This window comes from Gekko japonicus, unplaced genomic scaffold, assembly GCF_001447785.1.
Source record: "Gekko japonicus isolate JY-2015 unplaced genomic scaffold, Gekko_japonicus_V1.1 scaffold918, whole genome shotgun sequence".
Classification (NCBI taxonomy): domain Eukaryota; kingdom Metazoa; phylum Chordata; class Lepidosauria; order Squamata; family Gekkonidae; genus Gekko; species Gekko japonicus.
In genome coordinates this window covers 11,001-31,736 of record NW_015165263.1, presented here as the reverse complement: position 1 = coordinate 31,736, position 20,736 = coordinate 11,001, and the positions used below count along the sequence as shown (strand labels likewise).

Here is a 20,736-nt window from a genome sequence, read left to right as displayed (position 1 = left end):
ATTTCCTCTTTCCCTTCCTTGAAAGTTCCCACAGCCTCTCCCCCTTTCCTGTCTCCTCTCCTTCCCACCAACCAGCCAACCAACCTTAATCCCCCCTGCCACATCTTCAGTTTTCCCTCCTTCCCTACCTCTGGCAGCCACTCCTTGGGGGAAAGTCTGGTATAGTGCTAGATGCAGGGCCAGGCCCAGCTACATCATGGGGGACCCACAAGGAACTGCATAGGGCACCTCATTTCCCCCTTCCTCCTGGCAACCTCCTTTTCCTGTTTCCTTCTCTCCTTCCCACCCACCAGTCACCTTTCATTCACTCCCTTCAGCTATTTTTATTATTTATTTACCTCCTTTCTACCCCACCTTTCTCCACAATTGGGACCCAAAGCAGCTTACATAATTCTGCTCTCTTCCCTTTTATCCTAACAACAACACTATGAGGTAGTTTAGGCTAAGTGTGTGTGACTGGCCCAACATCATCCAGTGCAAGTTGGGTGGTTGCTGACAGGCCTGGCCCTGATAACTCCTCCCAGAACAGCCCTCACCCTGTCTTTGCTGACAAAAACCAAGGCTTCAACTGGTAATAGTGTTCTTGTTGCCTTGCAACCGCCACTAAGAGTATTAGTTACTTAAAGTTACAGGTGCTGCTTCTATTATTTGGGGGGTCAGTCCCCCCTGGTATTTATTTATATTTTTATTTTTATTTTTATTTTTAGATTTCAGATTTTTATTTTTATTTTTATTAGAAACATGGGACTTTTCTCAGGTTTGTAGAAAGATCCACCTGGTTTGTTCACAGCTCCAGCCTCTGAATATAAGTATCCCCAGGTATGGCCACATTGAGAAATAGATGTATTGATGAACATACATAACATTTTAGGGACAAGATGGAAAAGGAGCCAATTCACCTTCCTCAAAGTCATCAGTAAAATGTATTTCCAAAATGTTTTGGGGAAAAATAAGGACATAAGAACATAAGAGAAGCCAGTGTTGGATCAGGCCAATGGCCATCCAGTCCAACACTGTCACACAGTGGCCAAAAATGCCAGGTGCCATCAGGAGGTCCACCAGTGGGGCCAGGACACTAGAAGCCCTCCCATTGCCCCCAGCACCAAGAATACTGAGCATCACTTGCCCCAGACCAAGAGTTCCTATGTATACCTGTGCTGGAGAAGACACTTGAGAATCCCTTGGACTGCAAGAAGATCAAATCAGTCAATCCTAAAATAAATCAACCCTGACTGTTCCCTGGAAGGCCAGATAATGAAACTGAATCTCAAATACTTTGGCCACCAAATGAGAAAGGATCACTCACTGGAGAAGACCCTGATGCTGGGAAAGATTGAAAGTCAAAGAAGACGGGGACGGCAAAGGATGAGATGGTTAGACAGTGTCATAGATGCAACGAACATAAAATTGAGCAAACTTCAGAGGACGGCGGAAAACAGGAGGGCCTGGCGAGATCTTGTCCATGGGGTCGCGAAGAGTCGGACTCGACTGTGCGACTGAACAACAACAAAAAATAGCCACTGATGGACCTCTGCTCCATATGTTCATCCAATAATGTTGGTTCTTGTGCAACACTGTTTGCTACAAGCAACTTAAAATTATGTACATCAGAAAGTGGAATCATGAGTCAAAAGATCACTGTATCTGTTTCTCATCATTTGTTCCACATTAGCTTAGATACTGTAACTGAATTGTGTGACATCTCTGAATGCAGCAGATGGACAGGAGAAATGTACATATCTGAAATTACTCCCCACCTTTGTCCTATCAGTAGCCTATGGAGAGAGTCAAATAGGTATTTGGAGGTCAGGGATAAGGCAGTTGTTCCTATTACCACAATTTATTCTTTTGCACTATCCTTTTTAAAAAATGCTGTTACTCCTTGATCTTCACTTTATGGGGTTGGATCCAATGACTATTTTAATAGAATAAGGTTTTGCCAGTGAAAATTGGGACATTTTGCCAATTCCCCCTTCCCACTGAGGACTCCCTTTTGCCCCCAACACTATTGATGATGCTTCCTTGTTCTCCCAAGTGACAGTGAAAGGCAGGATTCAGGGAGTTCCTTTCATCAACAGAGCTCTGCTTATGGTACTTTGGATTTAATTCATGGTATAGTTTAGATGGACATGAGAAGAAGGAGAAGAAGAAGACACTGACAACTTGGTTTTATACCCCATCCTTCACTACCTGTAGGAGTCTTAGAGTGGCTTACAATCACTTTCCCTTCCTCTCCCCACAACAGACACCCTGTGAGGTAGGTGGGGCTGAGAGAGCTCTGAGAGAACTGTGAGTGACCCAAGGTCACCCAGCTGGCTTCATGTGGAGGAGTGGGGAATCAAACCCAGTTCTCCAGATTAGACTCCTGTCACTCGTAACCACTACACCAAACTGGGTCTCAAGTACATTCCACCCCTTTCACCACATTCCACTTGGCCAAAGCAAGGGAATGTGACTTCCCTACAATGACAGAATAAGAGCAGGAGAAAGGTAGATTCCCTGGCTCCTGAGTTATGAAAGAACAGCAACAGCCTTCTTGTTGGGATGAATAATTTCAGGAGCTAGGCAGCTTTTAGAGACAGTTTACACGCAAAATAAAATATTACACTCATGTGTGAACAGAGAGGTGAAAAGGAACAGCCTTACTACATAGCACATCAAATCCACAGTTAACTTCTCATGGCCCACCATACAATCAGATGCTACAGACTGGGTCTACTTTCTTGAAGCAGGAAATGCAATGCAATTCTTGTCTAAGGTGGAGGGAGGGGTCATTGTTATAGCTTAACTAGTATGGAAGGAGGTGCTGGCAAAAAGAGATTCCATTTCTTGTTTTCTAATTGATTATGTAGAGAATGTGGATTGATGTACTTTTATTTATGAAGCCCTATCTATTCTGACCTGCCCCCATTTGAGGACATCACATAGGTGAATTAAAATTGTTAATGGGCTCTGTAGTTTCTGTAAGAAAGAAGTTGGGGGCCAGCTTCCGGTTTTGGCGTTCGCCATGGCGGTCGTGTCTCCCGATCCTCTGGGAGGGGACCGCCAGAGCCCACGATAAGGAAGGGGCATGATTGTCTGCGCCACCCCTGGAGTCTCTGTAGGAGGCTCCTAGCCATGGGGCACAAGAAATCTCGTCCTCCAGCTATCCTGCCGGCGAAGGGGGGCTTTACCAATGCCCTGAAGGTCCTGCCATGGAGCATCCCAAATGGGAATTAGAAGTGCACACCGGAGCAAGCATTTGGTGGCCGAGCGATTTGCAAAGTAAAGCGAATTCAGCGTTGAAATGTGAGTTGGAGTTTAAGCAGAATCACCAAAAATTAAGTGGAAACCCACCCTTTAAAAGGGAGGGAGGGACTCTCCCCCATTAAGAAAAGAAAATAAGCGAACTTTATGTTTAAGTAAAAAGGGTGGGTGGACCATTGAAGCAAGAGAGACTGAAAATAAAAGCAGTTAAGAACTTACTAAGCTGCGTCGGGAGAATCAGAGACTGTGATAACTTGGAGAAAGTGTAAACAATCTCAAACATGGTGCCCACAAGAAAGGATGAGAAAGACAAACAAGGTAAACCAAAACTTCTTGCCGGAACTGCTGGTCCAGCGAGTCCTGTCCCTAGACAGGACACGACTACGGAGTTACAAAAGATGCTGACGGAAGCATTGTGACCCCTGCTGGAACAAGTGACAGCATTGCACAGCAAATTTGATGCACAGCAATTGCAATTGACTGAAATAGCAAAAAAAAAAAAACCCCAGATAAAACTGAACAAGAAGTAAAAGAAGTGGATACCAACACTAAAAAGCTCAAAAAACAACTGCAGGTGATGGGAAAAAAGAGATTGATGGAAGAGTCTCAACTTTTACAGCTACAAATGGAGAGAGCAAGCTATGTCTTAAGATTTCAAGGTATTCCTGAAGAAAAATCTGAGAATCTGAAACAGACTATGTGTGATGCATTAGGACCTATGGCAGATATAATAACGGACACTTTACAAAATGAAATACATGTGATCTACAGATCATATCCAGAATTTACAAGGAAGAATGATCTGCCTGGGGAAGTGATTATAAAATTCTTTAGAAGACAAGTGAGAGATCAAATTCTCAAAGTGACAAATGGATCTACTTTGAAGATCAAAGACAAAGAAATAAAAGTATTAAAGGACATTCCATTTGAAATAAGAATGAAGAGGAGGAAGTATAGAGACTTGGTGATATACTTACAAAAGAAAAACATCCCCTACAGATGGCTGGTACCCGAAGGTACAATCTTTAAATTTATGGATGAGAAAGAAAAAAATGACTCTGTTGAAAAGGCACGAGAATTTCTGCATCTACATAGTCATCCATCAGGAGAGGTTGAAGCAGAGAAAGAAGGCAGCACGAAAGGCAGTGAAGAAGAAGGAAAAGCGGCAACTTCAGGCGAGGATTTAGACTCCAAATTAGGGGCAACTGCCTCGAAGACAAGCTATCGTTTGAGAAAGCCAAAATATAAAAAATAAGATGTTATCATACTCTGAATGCTCTTAAAATGTATTGTTATAAGTCTTATATTGCTTGTTTTAGAAGTCAGAAGTAGAGGAGTTTAAAATCATTTTATTAGTATAAAATGATTGTCAGATAACCACATTCAATGAAATTGAATTGAATTATGTGCTGTAAGATAAATTTGCTAAGCAGCTTGTATGACCACCATCTCTTGGGTTTTTAGTGGGTTTTCTTTACTTTCACCTATAGTATGTAGTTCTCTGCCCTGATTTTCGTTGTAGTTTTTATAGTTTGTAGTTTATGGAAAATGCAAATAAAAAAATCCCCAAGGGGGGCAAAAAAAAAAAGAAGAAGAAAGAAAGAAAGAAGTTGGGGAACTAATTGTACCTGACACTGCCATACCAATATCCCACCACTACTTTGTGCCCACATGCTCTTTCTCCTTACCTCTGTTGTTTGTAAGCCTGAGGGCATCTAGGAAAGATTCAGAGAACTGGAGAGCAGGAAGGAAATTACAATAAAACCTCTCTGATCCTGGAACACAAGGTGCTATAATAATATTACCAGCAAAGAAATGACAGGAGTATGTTGTGAACCTGGCTGTCCAACCCTTCCAACTATCCTGCATGGAGCCCAAATAATGGCAAAATGTAGGACTTAACTTCCACCTCCTGAGTAAGAATCAATTATGGGAGGCCCAAAACTGCTGTGCACCCACCTCATCATCTGGATCAAACTTCTGCATGGACTCACCATCACAGGGTAAGTATGGTGTTTCCAGATAAATTGAAGCTTCTTCCTGGCAAGTGGGCTTGGAGTTTCCTTCTAAAGATCCTGACATCCCAAACCCTCAGCCATCTTTTCTGAATGTTCATCTTTAAGGATAGGTACAAATCGAACCATGACGCAAAATTTGTCACAAATTTTGCCCTGTTCGTGGTTTGGGAACAGAAGTTCGTGATGGGTCTACCGTTATGAATTTCCACAAACTTTCAGAGCAGTTTATGTGGTTCGTGGATGGAGTCCAGTTGTTTTGGGCTGTCTTGTGCGGCCCCTTTAAACTTCAAAAGAACTGCAGAAGATAGCCAGGAGGAAAGTTGTGCAGCGGGAAGTGCTCCCCACCACACAGCTGTTTCTTGCTGTCTTCTGCAGCCCCTTTAATATGATTCCAGGGTTTAACAATTTCCCTCAGTTATCAGAGCCAGTGTCATGTAATAGTTGGATTGTTTTACTAGGGTCAGGGAGGTCCAGGGTCATATCCCCAATCTGCTGCTGAAAATTGCTGGCTAACCTATCTTGCAGGGTTGTTGTGAACATGAATTGAAGGCGGTTAACAGTGTAGGGTAATTTGGGTTCCTATTGCAGGGAAAGGCAAGGTATGACATTTGTTATCAATCTAATTTTGACTACAGGTCACCAAAAAAGGATTATCACTCTTGCTGTTGCTTCATCCAATATATATTGCTGCTTTTGACAGGCGGCAGAACTGATCATTCAGTATTCAAGCTACCATTAAATATTGCAAGCACCGCAAGCTATGAAGTTGGTGAGCAGAGCTAAAGCTAAAGAATAATGCTAAAGACTAAAGCTAAAGACTAATGAGTTTGAGCCACAAAGGGAGAAGGTATATCAAGACAGAAATAGCCAAACCGAGCCTGCAAACTAGCAAAAATTAGCAGCATTACTAGTTGATGATCCAATACATTTGCTGAGAAGAAAATAACAGTGGAATAAAAAAGGATTCTCAGCAGTTCTTTCCTGCTTTGCAATTGAATTAATAGATAACCAAACCAGCAATGTGTGCATTATCAGTGAAGCTGCACCCAAGAGTAAGCCTTCCCACTGACAGTGGGTACCATTTCTAAACAAGTGTACTTAGGACCACAGTCTTGGGAAGCTGACCACTGTGGCAAACAACAAGCAACATTCACAAAATGAGGGACGTACACAATACCACTTTTTATTACTTTAAGATGCCCTCAGTACATAAAGAACTGGAGATAACTCTTGAACAGAGAAATATCTGTATTGCATATCAAAATAGCAATGTACATTCAGCTGAAATTAAACCTGAAATTAGCAGTTTGGGGCTTGGAGATATCCAAGATGACACAGATACTCCTGAAATTCCACATGTAACAGCAATTTATTTCTTCGAATTTCAATCAGGTTTAAGGTTTGGGGAGATGCAGGAATGGGAGAAGGAAGTGCCCCTCTCCAGCAAACACTGTTTGGAAGCATGCAAGCCCTTTACATTTTAAAGGCCCATTCTTTTCTATGGGAAGACCTAAACTTTGAACAGACACTAAGGGTTCTTTAAAATTTAAAGGTCACTTCTGCCATCAAGCAGTTGGGGGGGGGGATTTCTGCATAATGGCAGGAGAACTGGTGTGGAGTCAAGCAACCAGGTCTACCATCCATAGTAAATAATGTCCCTTTCAAAGGGTGGTATACCTGGCCTCTGGACATCCGAACTTCCGATTCTAGGTCTACTGCCCATTATTTAGCATGTTTGGCAGTGTATGTGCCCTTTAAATGTTAATATGCTGTTATTTTCTATTTGGGTAGACCTGGCCTCCTGAATTTAGAGGACAGATATTCCCAGAGAAAACAATAGTCTTTTCAAATGTAAAGAGCACATGTGCTGCCAATCAAACATCTGTTTGTTGGGATGTGCTTCCACTCTCCCCCTACCCCCTTTCCACTACTGCTGAGGGGGAGGGGGTGGAAAGGCAGCAAAAATAATGGTCCTGAAATTCCATTATTGAAAAAAATTACTGAAACAGAATCCAACACTCCAGAAAAATCAGGATAATCAAAAGCACAAGCATACCCTCACTGAAATCCTGACACAAAATTAATATGAACATTTTTGAAGTGCATACTCCTAGAACAAAACCAAAATTCCACTGATGAAAGAGAAATTACATACCAGTGTTCACCAACTGAAACTGCAATGACATGCAACAAAAGAAAATGGATAAAAAGCAAAACAAACACCAAATTAGGGTAAAAAGCATCTTATAGCAAAACTCAAGGAGGTAGCTCAGAATTCCAAATCATGTACTTTATATGGTCAATGAATCCCATAAGAAAGGGATTGTTGTTTTGTTTTTAAACTGGACAAACCTACTTTCTCAAGAACAGTTTGGCTATAATGGAAAGGCAGCTGAGAGACATGAGCGGAGGGAAAGGGAATTCTCAGGTAGGACAGTTGCTCCTGGAAACAGAACCCTGAACTAGCTTTCTCATCTCTTCCTCCGCCTTTGTTCTTGACTCAGAAGAAAATCTGTGATTTCCACTATAAACTTGCCACTTGAAAATGAAAGTTAAGGTTTTCTTTAAAATATTTTCTGAATTAGAAGTCTAGACAAGGAAGAAAAGTTTGATAAAACAATATAATATTGTAGCAAAGAAAACAAAAGAATTGTATATCTAATTTTGAACATGGCAAAAAATGCAGGTAGGGTTTTCTGCGCATCTGGGAGGAAACCCAGATGTGCAGAAATGTTCCAAACATTAAAAAGGGGAAGGGGGGAGCAGTGTTGTCTGCACAAGCACAGAGGAAATATAAAGGAAAAGGAAAAATATTTGGCTGCCATTTGCCGTGCAACCCCAATAACCATTGGTAGGGCAGACAGTGGTGAAGACAACTGCCAGTAGCACACAACCTGTGCAGGCCAGGGAAGCAGGGCCACCCACCCACCAGGGAGGGAGGAATAATCTTCTGTTGCCAACCAAACAAGAGGCCAGGTGGGCAACAAGGCAGCCAAGAGAAGCACTACTACATTCTCCTTCCTTCCCTTGCCATTGCTGCTCAACCCACTTCCACTAGAGACAGAAGGCAAGCAAGTGCCAGTGTCCAGGAAGAGGAGGTACACTGTCCCAGTCTGTGCCAGATAGAAATATTGAGCAAGCACCAGTGGACAAGAGGAGATGCTGTCTTTCCATCGCTCCATAAATTTCTAATGGTGTAGGAGAGCCAGTTTGGTGCAGTGGTTAAGTGTGCAGACTCTAATCTGGGACAACCAGGTTTGATTCCCCACTTCTCCACAGGTTTTCATGCAGGGTTTTATCGCTAAATCTTCCATACTTTCCTTCTGAAAAAGTTTGTATAGCTTTTGTATTTGTTTATCTGCCGAGGACAACCAAATCTTGTCTAGTTCTAACATTGTGTCATTAAATTTTGTTTTTTTGTCCTTAGCAAATCTTGATTGTATTATTGTTCTCTCCCAACTTGTCAAGTTTATATTCATTTCTTGTAGGTTCTCTAATGTTTTTAATTCTTTTTCTTTGGTTAATAACTTTTCATAGGTTGCTTTTTTTCCCTCTGTTAGTAAAGCTGGCAATATAAAGGCTTCAAGTGGTGACACCCACATTGGTACTTCTTTGTACATTTTTTCTTTAATTTTCTTCCAAATCTTAATCAGTGCCCCTCTTATAATATGGTTATTGAAGTTTTTATGCACTTTTTCCTTATCGTACCAAATGTAGGCGTGCCAACCCATATACAGATCATGGCCCTCTAGTTGTAGTAGTTTTTTATCTTCTAAGAGTATCCATTCCCGTATCCATCCCATTGCTGCTGCTTGATAGTAAATCTTCCAGTCTGGCATACCGCATCCTCCTCTTTCTTTTCTATCTTTCAAAAATTTCCATCTTATTCGCGCTTTTTTACCTTGCCATACGAATCTTCTTGTCATGCGATCTAGTTCTTCAAAAAAAAATTCATTTTTCAAGACCGGGATACATTGCGCAAAGAATAAAAATCTCGGGAGGATGCTCATTTTGATAGTAGCTATTCTTCCCAACAATGAGATGTGTAGATCTTGCCATTTTTCAAGATCTTTCTTGATCTCCTCTAGAAGTACTTTGTAGTTATTATCATAGAGGTTCAGATTGTTAAAACATGTCAACATTTCTTTATTTAACTTTTAATTTCCAGCAGTGGGCAACTGACAACCTCAATTTTCTATAAATATATCACATGGGCCTGTGAAATCAATTAAAGGGACTCCTGGAAATTATGTTCATTCTGGGTTTCCAATTCTTTACTTATTCTTTACTATTTTTTACTTATGCATCCATATCTCCTGGTATGCAGAGACAGATTATTTAGCCACCCACAGAAGATGATGCAATTTGTCATCATTCTGCTTATTGCAAATTATGTTGTACTTAACTTCTCCAGAGCATATCATGTATAGTTTTCTACTGATATAGTGCCTACTGTTTCATGCGGCATTTTGGTCTTCGTCCAGCATTTTAAAAAAAGACACACACTTTCTACTTCTGTTCTTTTGAAAACATACCTGCATCCAACCATTTGGTTTGTCTTGATATAGTACGTTTATGGACAAGATTGTCAATTGAGGTAGACTTCAATTACTGCCTAATTCAATGTATATCCAAGTGCATTATTGCAATTCAATAAACAGCTCTTTAGAATTAAGCAATTCCAGTTTGCTTTCATTTCAAGTTTTGTGCATGCACATCAGTGCAAATTTAATATTATCCTCAACAAATTAGTTAGACCTTTCCAGTAGCACTGATCCATACAGTTCCAAAGGGACATCAGTACTTCATTAGACTAACCTCACATCAAGCACTCATAAATTTACCTGATCAATGAAAAGCAAGTCTTAGCGAAATAATACTTAATCTACACGTAATTACCTTGACCTCTTTATCAGCACTGTCTGCCACAATGACTTCTCCACCTTCCCGTCTGTTTAGTCCCCACATTGAATCTATCAATGTCTTATCTACAAGGTGGCCATTCATCACCATTTACAACTTACTATTTCATTACCTCATGACAGCTACAGTTAGCATTTTCAGCACTGACAAACAGTTTCCTTCTCTATCTATGTCTTGATCTTATTGATGTTCTTCTCACAGACCCTAGTATTCCTTCTTTTTATATATGTTAGACACTTCTGGGCATGATGTCCACTGATAAATCCATATGTGCAGTGACCATATTAAAGCTTGCATGATAGCATTACAAACCTGAAGACACGGTCACTTGTAGCTTCCTTTTACTACACATGCTTAGCCAGTTGGAAATTTGGGGAAACACATGTATTCTAATACTGGTTTACCATGTAGCAGGAGGCTAAAGGAAAATAGTTCTCCATAGAAAAAGAGCCCATATAGGATGTGTGTAAATGGCATTTGCATGGTTATCTTAATCCTATGACAAAGTTTTCAGACACTGTTATTCAGGGGGATGCCAGTAGCCTTTGTAGAAGTGAAGTATGGTGCAACGTTTTTATGTAGTGCTGGAACTGTCATTAAAGTCTCTTTAGAGGATGACAACATCAAGAAGACCACAATGCTAGTGTTTAAGGACACAGGGCATTCTGCCTCACCCCAGCTGGCAATACAGGGATATAAAGCAGTTGGGTCTGAAATATTGGAGTGCCTTCCTCAGGTCAAGGAGGAAACTTCCACACCACCTACATCAAGCAGGCAGGCTCAGAATTAAAAATAAGGAATTATTTGAAAAAAATTCTAAAAAGAATTATTAAGTTTTTGACAGTATTGTTGAATGAGCAGCATTCTACTAAAAATAAACTAAGAGATCAAAATGAAACAGGGGTATGACCAAAAGAAGAGAACAGAAACTTCATTGAAAACCATAGATCAACAGAAATCAACCAAAATCTTGAGAAAATAGAATTGTTTCTGCCTGGGGCCTAAAGGCTGACAGGCGAAGCATCAGGAAAATTTCTGTAGTGAGGAGGTTCCATAACTTGGGGGTCCACAACAGAAAAAAATCTCTGTCTCTAGTGTTCAACTATCATAAGAATATTCATTGTATTAACTGAGCACATCTACAGCAAAGATAAGACTTCTGGAATGTCCTTATCTCAAAGTTTGGAATCACTGACTCATTGTCGCAGCTCAGTGTAAAAACTCCTGAAGACATTTCGTGTTTGTACAGATACAAGAAGGAACAACAAAAGATTTTATTTGACACTGCTTACCTTTCACTATTAATTCTGCATAGTTTGAAACCCCTGATCCACCATCAGAACGGATGACACATCGATATTTACTGATGCTGCGCTGTGACGTGTCCGCAACACTGACCGTAGCAGAAAACCGTCTGTGGTTTACCACTCTGGTGACCATTAAAGCTGTGTCTCTGCCATTCCACTGCTGCCAAAAGGAACAGAGGGAGAAGCAATGTAAAATAATTATAACATGATTTTTTTTTCCTGTGCGGGCTTTTTAACAGCAGTGGTCAATAAACACAGTACTAATTCAAGATCAATATTCATCTCAGTGTCTTTTTGATAACAATAAATATATTTATATAATTTGGGTTCCAAATGAATATCATATGTTATTCAACATCTTAGACATGCATGCACCAAAGTTCTTAATCTTAGGGCAAAATAAGAAAATATGTGTATAATTGGGTTTGTTCATTTTTCTTCTATAAAGACATTTTCATTGAATTAGCCCACCCAAACTCAGTTTGCTTTAATCAAAACTCCTTGAATGTTTCTACTCAGTGGCTACCTCCAAAGTCACCTTCAAGTTTCAGCTTAACTCAAACTCAATGTGGACATGGTGATGTGAGGATTCCCATGAGAATTTTGGGGAAAGATGATCACCGGTTGTTGGGACCTCATGTTCATCTACATCAACATCTTGAATTTTCAGTACCAGACAAAAATATAGTTATTTACTTGGGACTTTTCCTCTCTCTCTTTCTTTCCTCTTCCTTGTCCCATAACATGATATGAAGATACCAGACTACCTGAGAGAAGTGTCAGGATCGCCCTTTAATTTAAGCAATTTAAATGGTCCTTGAGGCGTTTTGGAATTCAAAAATAACAAAATATTTTATTTAACATAGAGGGGAAAGGTCAGGTGAAATTAGGGGTTGAAATTTCTGAGGTAAAATCAGTACATGCACAGACCTTAGTTCTTATGTTTCAGGCTAATGAGAGTTTCTTAAGCTTTTCACAGGGACTTAAATCTTGATGTTGAGAGGCTTTTGTTCCAGTGTTTTCCCTAAACACTCCAGTACACCTTATTTGAGTATTCCCTGACTACTTTGGTTTCCAGAAGGCTGGTACACTCTCTTCGGAACCCAAAGCCCTTCTCTTGAAACACCAATACTTGTCTTGAGTTTTTAACTGACTCTTAAGGTCTCTAAAGGCATTTTCTAACCACATCAGACCAGGGATCTCTTCACTCTTCTGAGCTAACTTCCTGTTTGACTGGGTAGGGAATTTTCCTTCTCACTCTAGAAAATCTATCCCCTTTCTTTGGCCTGAATTGGAATCTTTGCCTACTTCCCAAACTTCCTTGCCAACTTTTCCCCCCAGTTCTCATGTCTGTCAAACTGCTTTCAGCTAAGACTGAAATTAGACTGTCAGTACTCAACTCGGTCAAGGCAGAAATCAGACTGAATGTCTCCTCAGCATGCATCTCTCGCAAGATTTTCTCTACTCAGCTTATACTAACCAATCAGATTGCTTGGAGCAGCCTGTCACTCCATGCCCTCTGTTTCTCTGAAGACTTAACCCTTCACCGTCTTTCAGCTGCTTGTAATCTTTTAAAAAGTGCAGTTCATCACAATCATTCATAATAATGTATCCTAAATTTAGTGCTGGTTCCTCCAGTTGGGCAGTTAGAGTTGGCAACCAGCATTTCAGCCGTTCCTTCCTGGCTCCAAACTCAACCCTTGCTAGTGCTACTGCTAGCTATGTTTTCTCTGGGATGGCCTGAAAACTATACCAAGCCTCATTCCCCTTCCCAAAGCAACATAGTGGATATGGCTCACACTGCTTAAAACCAAAGGAATCTCCTTCACAACCATGGCTGCATGATCGATGATCAGTTGATTGTATTTGAAAAACAAACCGGAAAAAATCTTTCAATGCCTCAGAGTGCTTTTCAATTAGCCATACCTATGAATGAGCAACCCACAGTCTTCCAGCCAGCCCTAGTTTCAGTCTGGATAGTCTTTGGACCAGCCCTAATTGTTATTAATCCAAGTCCTTACGCAAACAATGTGGAACAGGCAAACAGCTACCTACCCACAAAAGGCTTCCTTGCCAAGACAGTCTGAAGGATGTTCAAAAACATCTTCCTTGGCCCACCAAATACAAGCCACTGATCCTACATTATACAGAGAGTGGGCAGGTGGGTCAGTAAGAGTGGTATATGTCTGTACACCAGCAGCTTATATGCTTCTCATAAGAACATAAGAGACGCCAATGTTGGATCAGGCCAAAGGCCCATCCAGTCCAACACTCTGTGTCACACAGTGGCCAGAAATACCAGGTGCCATCAGGAGGTCCACCAGTGGGGCCAGGACATTAGAAGCCCTCCCACTGTTGACCCCCCCCAAGCACCAAGAAGACAGAGCATCACTTGCCCAGAGCCCCTATCTATACCTTGTGGCTAATAGCCACTGATGGACCTCTGCTCCATATGCTTATCTAATTCCCTTTTGAAGCCGTCCATGCTTGTAGCCGCCACCACCTCCTGTGGCAGTGAATTCCATGTGTTAATCACTCTTTGGGTGAAGAAGTACTTCCTTTTATCCATTCTAACCCGACCGCTCAGCAATTTCATGGAGTGCCCACAAGTTCTTGTATTGTGAGAAAGGGAGAAAAGTACCTCTTTCTCTACCTGCTCTATCCCATGCATTATCTTAGAAACCATGCCTGACCCTGCTTAGCTTCCAAGATCTCATGAGATCAAGCTAGCGTGGCCTATCCAGGTCAGGGATAAACTGAATTAGTGAATGGCAATTATTTTCCTTTAGTACTGAAACAAAGTTATAGCATAAATGAAAAATTGCAATTAATAAGAAAAGTTTGGATTTGCAACCCCCCCTCTAAGAATTCCACTATATATAATTTATGGAGTATCAAAGGGCATCCAGTGGCCAAGATGCATGATTTTAATATCTTTCTGGCACTGTAGCATTGCCTCAAGACACTAGGGGCCAGACTTGAAACTCATCATTTTGCATGATTTTTTTTAAAGAGGATGTCTGATCTAGGCTACACAATCAGGCCATAGGTTTGATTGAACTTTGTGCCATTATTTAGTATGATATCACATGACCTTGAGGTAAATCTGAATTCCAACATGCTGGTACAGCTGCTACCTTAAAAATGCTTTGGAAACTCTCATTTAGTCTTATTATTCATGTCAACTATGGAAGATTGGTACAGTTCCATGTGGGCAATCATGCAGCATACCATAGAGTAGAGCACTGATCAAATTTCTGATACTCATTATTATGGAGAAAGACTGGAAACCACACATGCACCTTAATCCCCTCCCACACAGGTTAAAATCTACAACATAATAATCAAAAGCATTGTTGTATGCTTCCCTCTCCCTTCCATACTATCTACGCTTCCTTTTCCTGCACCGTCCATGACTACATAACTTTTATAGCCCAGTTTGTCTATTCCCAGACCTTGACCCAAACTTGCAAAGCCTACATGCTCAGATTTTGCAAGTGAAATCAATTAGGAATATTAAATATATGTATTTAATGCTGCTTGTTTTATGTAATTTGTCCAGAAGCTTAACATGCATAATATGTTCAGTTGAAGTATTCTTTAAGGGTACAGTAACAGTTTAAAAGCCCCAGGGACAGGGCTGAAAGCATGCAGGTGTGTTTATTTTATTTATTTATTTATTCAAATTTATAGCCCGCCCTCCCCACAAGTGGGCTCAGGGCGGCTCACAAGGATAGAAGGTTCTGTCTTTCTGAGTTAAAGGAAATTTTCAATAGGCACACAGAAATGTCTCACTAATTCAGAGCATCCCTCTGCTTTTTTTTTTTAATAAAGAACTGAAAGACCCTTAAATTGACAGAGCTCTGCAAATGCTTTGGAGCCTTTCAGAAACAAACAAAATGGGGCAGTGTGCCCACCCTACCTGTAGCCACAGTTTGTCATGTTGTGACCACTTTCCTCCAGCCACACACTGGAATGTTGCATTCTGTCCAACGTTAACCTCCACATTTTGAAGCCGCAGGAAGTGAGGAGCTTTTCCTAACAAAAATGTTAAACAAAATATTACCTGAGTAGAGCAGCACAGTACATAACAGTAGCAGAGAGGTACATTGTGAAAGTCAGTCATTTTAAACAAATAGACTCATTTTCCCATGAGCCACACAACTGAGCAAAGCATTTAAGTAATCTAGAGTTTGTTTGTTTTCATACCATATGGTTCCATGTTCTAGCACAGACCAAAAAACTAAAAGTGTTGACAATCTTGGACCAGATATTACACTTCTAAAAACATTAACATTTTCCAAGAACAGGTTTCAATTAATATGTGCTGCAAGCAAAAATGCAAACTCCTTTTGTGGAAGAGAAAATCATTAGCAGTACAATTAGAAGGTTTCATAGCAATCCTGAGACAAGACATTTTTCACTAAGACTTCAGAAATCTTCTCATTGCTACATGCGTATTAAATGGATACTAATGTTTTAAAGAAAACTTACATTTATCCTGCTCATTTACACTGAATTCAATAGTGCTTACTTCTAAGAAAGTAATACATAGGAACTGAGAAAATAAAGTTTAAATTTTCTTCAGTTCAAATGCCAAGCAGAAAGATTGTGCTACAGAAATTTCCCAACTGCATGGCTTCATTGAGAAATGCAAATGAACAGACATGAAGCTGCCTCAAATTAAATCAGCCCATCAGCCCATCAAGGCCACTATTGTCTACTCAGACTGCCAGCAACTCTCCGGGGTCTCAAGAACTTTCACGTCACCTATCGCCTGGCCTTTTTAACTTGAGATGCTGGAAACTGAATCTGGGACCTTCTGCATGAAAAGCAAGGGCTGTTCCACTGTGCCAGAGTCCCTCCTCTTTTCCCTGCTGTTTCTCTTCCCCCCAAAATATTTTTCCACTAACAAAATCAAAGAAAAATCAATATATAGACTAAGCTTTGTTATACTGATTCTGTATAGTGCCCTTTATATGTAGGCACAGTGTGTGGGATATGTGGGATTATTTCACCAAGAATAGATACTATGCAGCTAGGGAGAGTGCATCTGAATGTTCAATTGATAGAACTGATGCCATGAGAAACCAACACTTACTACCCTTCCCCGGGGGTTACTTCAGACACTATACCTCTCCCCCACTATGTGAGGTGTGTTCACAGAAAAGCTGTTCCCATATATTAGGAGCTATGTCTAAGCAGCATCTGATCCAACTGCATTTAATAGGAAAGCTAAATGGGATATTAATAACATTCTCTAAAAGGACAGCACTAGCTAAGTTTTTTACTTGATTCCAGCCTGAAGAGGCTGGAATCAAGTAAAATGGCACACAAAAGGTGTCCCCATTAACACTGCAAAAATCAAGAGCTCTGCTCACTCTTGGAGAGGAAGGTGAACAAATTGATTCCCCAGTATTGATGTGTCTGCCTCAGGATCTGGTAATGATAGCAAATTCCTTTCTCTGTGAACAGGTTCATTTCCCAGAACATCTTCACAATGCTTGTTTCGTTTTAATTTGAAACAGCACCCACTGAGTAGTTCAACTGCCGTCATCATAAACTAGCATCAGGCAGTTCAGAATCTGTAGGCTGTTAATCTCTCAAAGTTTTCTTTAAGAAAAGAAGATTTGCCCCCCTTTTAGCCAAGAATAGCTAGTCTAACAGTAAGTTAGTACACAGCAACTTTAAAGTCCACATCCATATTTATGATTTTTTTTTAATATAAAAAGCTGGCATTTAGTGAGAACCATTCACCACCATGGTTTTGAAGCACCAAGTCCAGTCAACTGAGAGAAATAGTGCTAGGTCATCCCTGTTGGCTGTTCAGTAGTTTATCTATGTCACAATTTACTGATGTACTAGCTATTGCCCAAGACAGGGTCATAGATCTGTCACTTGAAATCTAATGGCCTTGGTACAAAACTATACTGCTTCAGAGCATATATATACAGCAAACTGTGTTGACAGCAGTTGGTATCTTCCACACCCTTCACATTTAATCAATCAAACAGAGTCTGTTTAATTGATGATAATGCTATTGAATTGGAGGGAAAAAAGGAAGTCATTATAAAATAAAGCAAAAAATAAGAATAAAATATGTGCTGATGACTTCAGATTCAAGCAAACTGTTCTCAGCTGTTTCCCTAATATTTGAATTCTACAATAAGTGAAAGGGGGAAATATCTTTCTTTCTTTTTGTCTTTTCAATGCTTTAACAAATTATAACTGGTGAGATGCTCTGGCTGGCAGTGTTTTAAAAAATAATGCTTAACAGAAACCAGAAAAATGGCTATATGTTAGAAGACAAAAGCCTCAAACTAAAAAAAAAGAGCAAGAATAATCAAATAGATCTGGGAAATTCCAAACCCTTCTCCTCACCTTCATAAATCAAGTTCATTCATAATGCTACTAAAACCATGTAAAGAGGCCCCACATACAAGCCATATGATTTATGCTTCCCATGAACAACTTCCATTTTCAGATCACCAAGCCCACTAGAGAGAAATAATGCTATGGTACAATCTTTCCACCAGATTTATAAGGCAAAATATTCCACGGAGGGGGAAGTTGGATTCTGAAAAGGGTACCCCATCGGACTAGAATATGCTGGGCATATCTGGAGGCCTTATCAGGTCCATGCTGCAGTCTGTCACAGTGAATTGGGGCCCTCCATCCTAGGTGATGCCATTATGGCAGGGGATCCATGTCCTACAGTCTGCAGCAGAAACACAGCTATTCAGCCTGTTGCAAACTGATGATGTCATTATCTTTGGATAGGCCTAGCTAAGTCCAGTTCAAAGGTGAACCATTCGAAATCTAAGCAGACCTATCTTACATTCTCTCCAAATTCCAAAGCAGCTTCACCCTGCCATACTACAAAAATGGCATAACCTAGAGTTCATGGCAAACCTGAAAGTGTATGCCTATCTCCTGTTGCAATCAGAGACCTTTGTGTATACTTTTTTGGACTGCATTACACCAAACATTAAACTCACAGGAACACCAATGTCAGGCAGCTCTTCCAAGTGTGAAAATAGCCTAATGTAGCATCTGAAAACCCCCGGATCCAGAGAAGTTTTTATCTGAATGTTACAACTTGGACATATCTAATGACAGCTGAATAAGAAACTCTAATTGGATTTTGGTTTTGTTTGTTTGTTTTTAATGGATAAAAGAACTAAAGAAAATACATCAGCCAGGGGTTTGTAGTGAAACAATTTTTAACATAGTCCTCAACTTCACAGTAAGAGCCAAAAGCTTTGAAATTGATACATATTTGTTAAATCCTTTTCATAGAAGCACAGAAAGAATTTGCATTCCTTTAAAGAAAAGGCACTCCAGGGCATTTCTTCCAAAGAGTGAATGTTGCCTAATTTTCTTAGTTTTGAGATGAAGGCTGTCCTACACCCTCTCCCCTCCCTAAGTTAGTTCTATAAGGGTACCATTAGAGCCCTGTAATTCTCCCCCTTCAATGGTTTGAATCAGAGCTAACAATCAAGAGCTTTATATCCCCCTTAATAATGGACTAGGATTTTGGCACTAGCTGCACATTCATAGTAGTTCTGCCTGTTGCACAACTTGAGAAATTATGTATTTATTCAGGGCTGATTGCCTTCACTCTGTAAGCATTTGCAAAGGATAAAAGAAGATATTTGTGAACTGATTGAATTGGATGAATTACTTCTCTTGATGCAGGGCCTAGTGTGATGCATTATTGTGGTGAGAAGGAAGGGGAGGGGGTTGTACTTACTGCATGGATGGGCAAGGACTCTGACTTCATCCACAGCTATGTATCCAGGATGACCCTTCAGTGAAACTGATTCAAATATCACCTAAAACAGACAGGGCAAAATAAACTCCTTAGAAAAGTTACCTAGAATCAGGGCTTTTTTTGTAGAAAAAGCCAAGCAGGAACTCATTAGCATAATAGGCCATACTCAACAGCAGGAACTTATTCACATATTAGGCCACACCCCCATGATACCAGAAGTGTGATCATCCAACCACACCCACCTTTTGCTTCTTATTCTCTTTACCTTGTTTGTTGTCAAAACCCGGGGCTTTTTTTTTTGGAGCAGGAACTCCTTTGCATGTTAGGCCACACACCCTAATTGTAGCCAATCATAATGAGTTTCTGATTTGTTGTCCGAATTTAGAATTTGTTAGCCCTTGTGCTGTTAGAACTTGTTAGCCTATGTGCTTTACGGATGTTGGATAAGATTGATATCACAGCTAAACACAATAAAACAACCAGAAAACTGAATTTGGTTGAAAAAGAGTTGTCTCGAAACGAACAACCACTCGAGATGTTCGTATCGCTCACGTTCCGTATTTGACGTCCTGTGTTCTGAAAACACAGAAATTATAAACATCATCAAGCGTCAATTCTGTACTAGTTATTATTGTCTATTCATTGTGATTTGTAAACTTTACAGCAATTTCTCACCATTATTATTGTACTGTTTTGAATTGCTGGTCCCCCTTGTATATATTTGTATACAACTTGGGAGCCAGCCAGAACTCTGTTCCTGTGCGTTCCTGCCCAAAAATAGCCCTGCCTAGAATTAACTTTTAACTATTCCCAGTCTCATGTAGCCTTATGCTCAAACCAGTTAAATTTCTCATGTGCATTCATGTCAAATCTGGTAAAAAAAATTCCAAGTCAGCACACTGATTTTTTAAAAAATATATATATTATCGAAAGACTGACAAAAGTAACTTCCATCCTAAAATATACCCAAGAAAAGGGGTTCCCCAACCTTGAGGAACTCATGGAATTTTGATAATAGGTAGTAGGTTACCACAACAAATGTCTGCCTTGCAGTACCGCCTCTCTCAACATGTCCTTGTGCAGCAGCTCTGCTTTTCTCACCAAGGTCTACTACTAGTTCTTCTAAGGCACATCCTGACAGAATGTAGGCTCAGGCTTCTTTAGTGGCTGAATGATGACTTTAGAAGAGCTCATTCATGAGAGCTTTTGGGGCTGCCTGGGCATGGGCAAATGGAGAATACCATGCTGCACGAGGCATAAGTTGTTTTTAGTTTTGTGTCTAATGTGTTGCTTTAATGTTTGGTTTATTATTATTATTATTAATAATAATAATAATCATTATCATCATTATTATTATTATCCATTATCATCATCATCATCATTATTTCATTGTGGTTACTTATCTTGGGTCCTGGGATGCCAGGGAGAAAGGTGCGTATATAAATATTTTAAATAAATACTACTCACT

General features: G+C 40.2%; 1 protein-coding gene across 1 annotated transcript in view; it reads right to left on the bottom strand.

Annotated features, from left to right (window-relative positions):
* The window catches only part of PTPRT (protein tyrosine phosphatase, receptor type T), a 604,328-nt gene that overhangs the window by 573,097 nt on the left and 10,495 nt on the right, over positions 1 to 20,736 (bottom strand). Inside the window, exons 3-5 of the mRNA XM_015410192.1 lie at positions 19,248 to 19,329; positions 15,417 to 15,532; positions 11,480 to 11,654 (exon numbers count right to left, since the gene is read on the bottom strand). Of these exons, the coding sequence (XP_015265678.1) occupies positions 11,480 to 11,654; positions 15,417 to 15,532; positions 19,248 to 19,329 (373 nt within the window). The remainder of the gene's footprint in view (positions 1 to 11,479; positions 11,655 to 15,416; positions 15,533 to 19,247; positions 19,330 to 20,736) is intronic.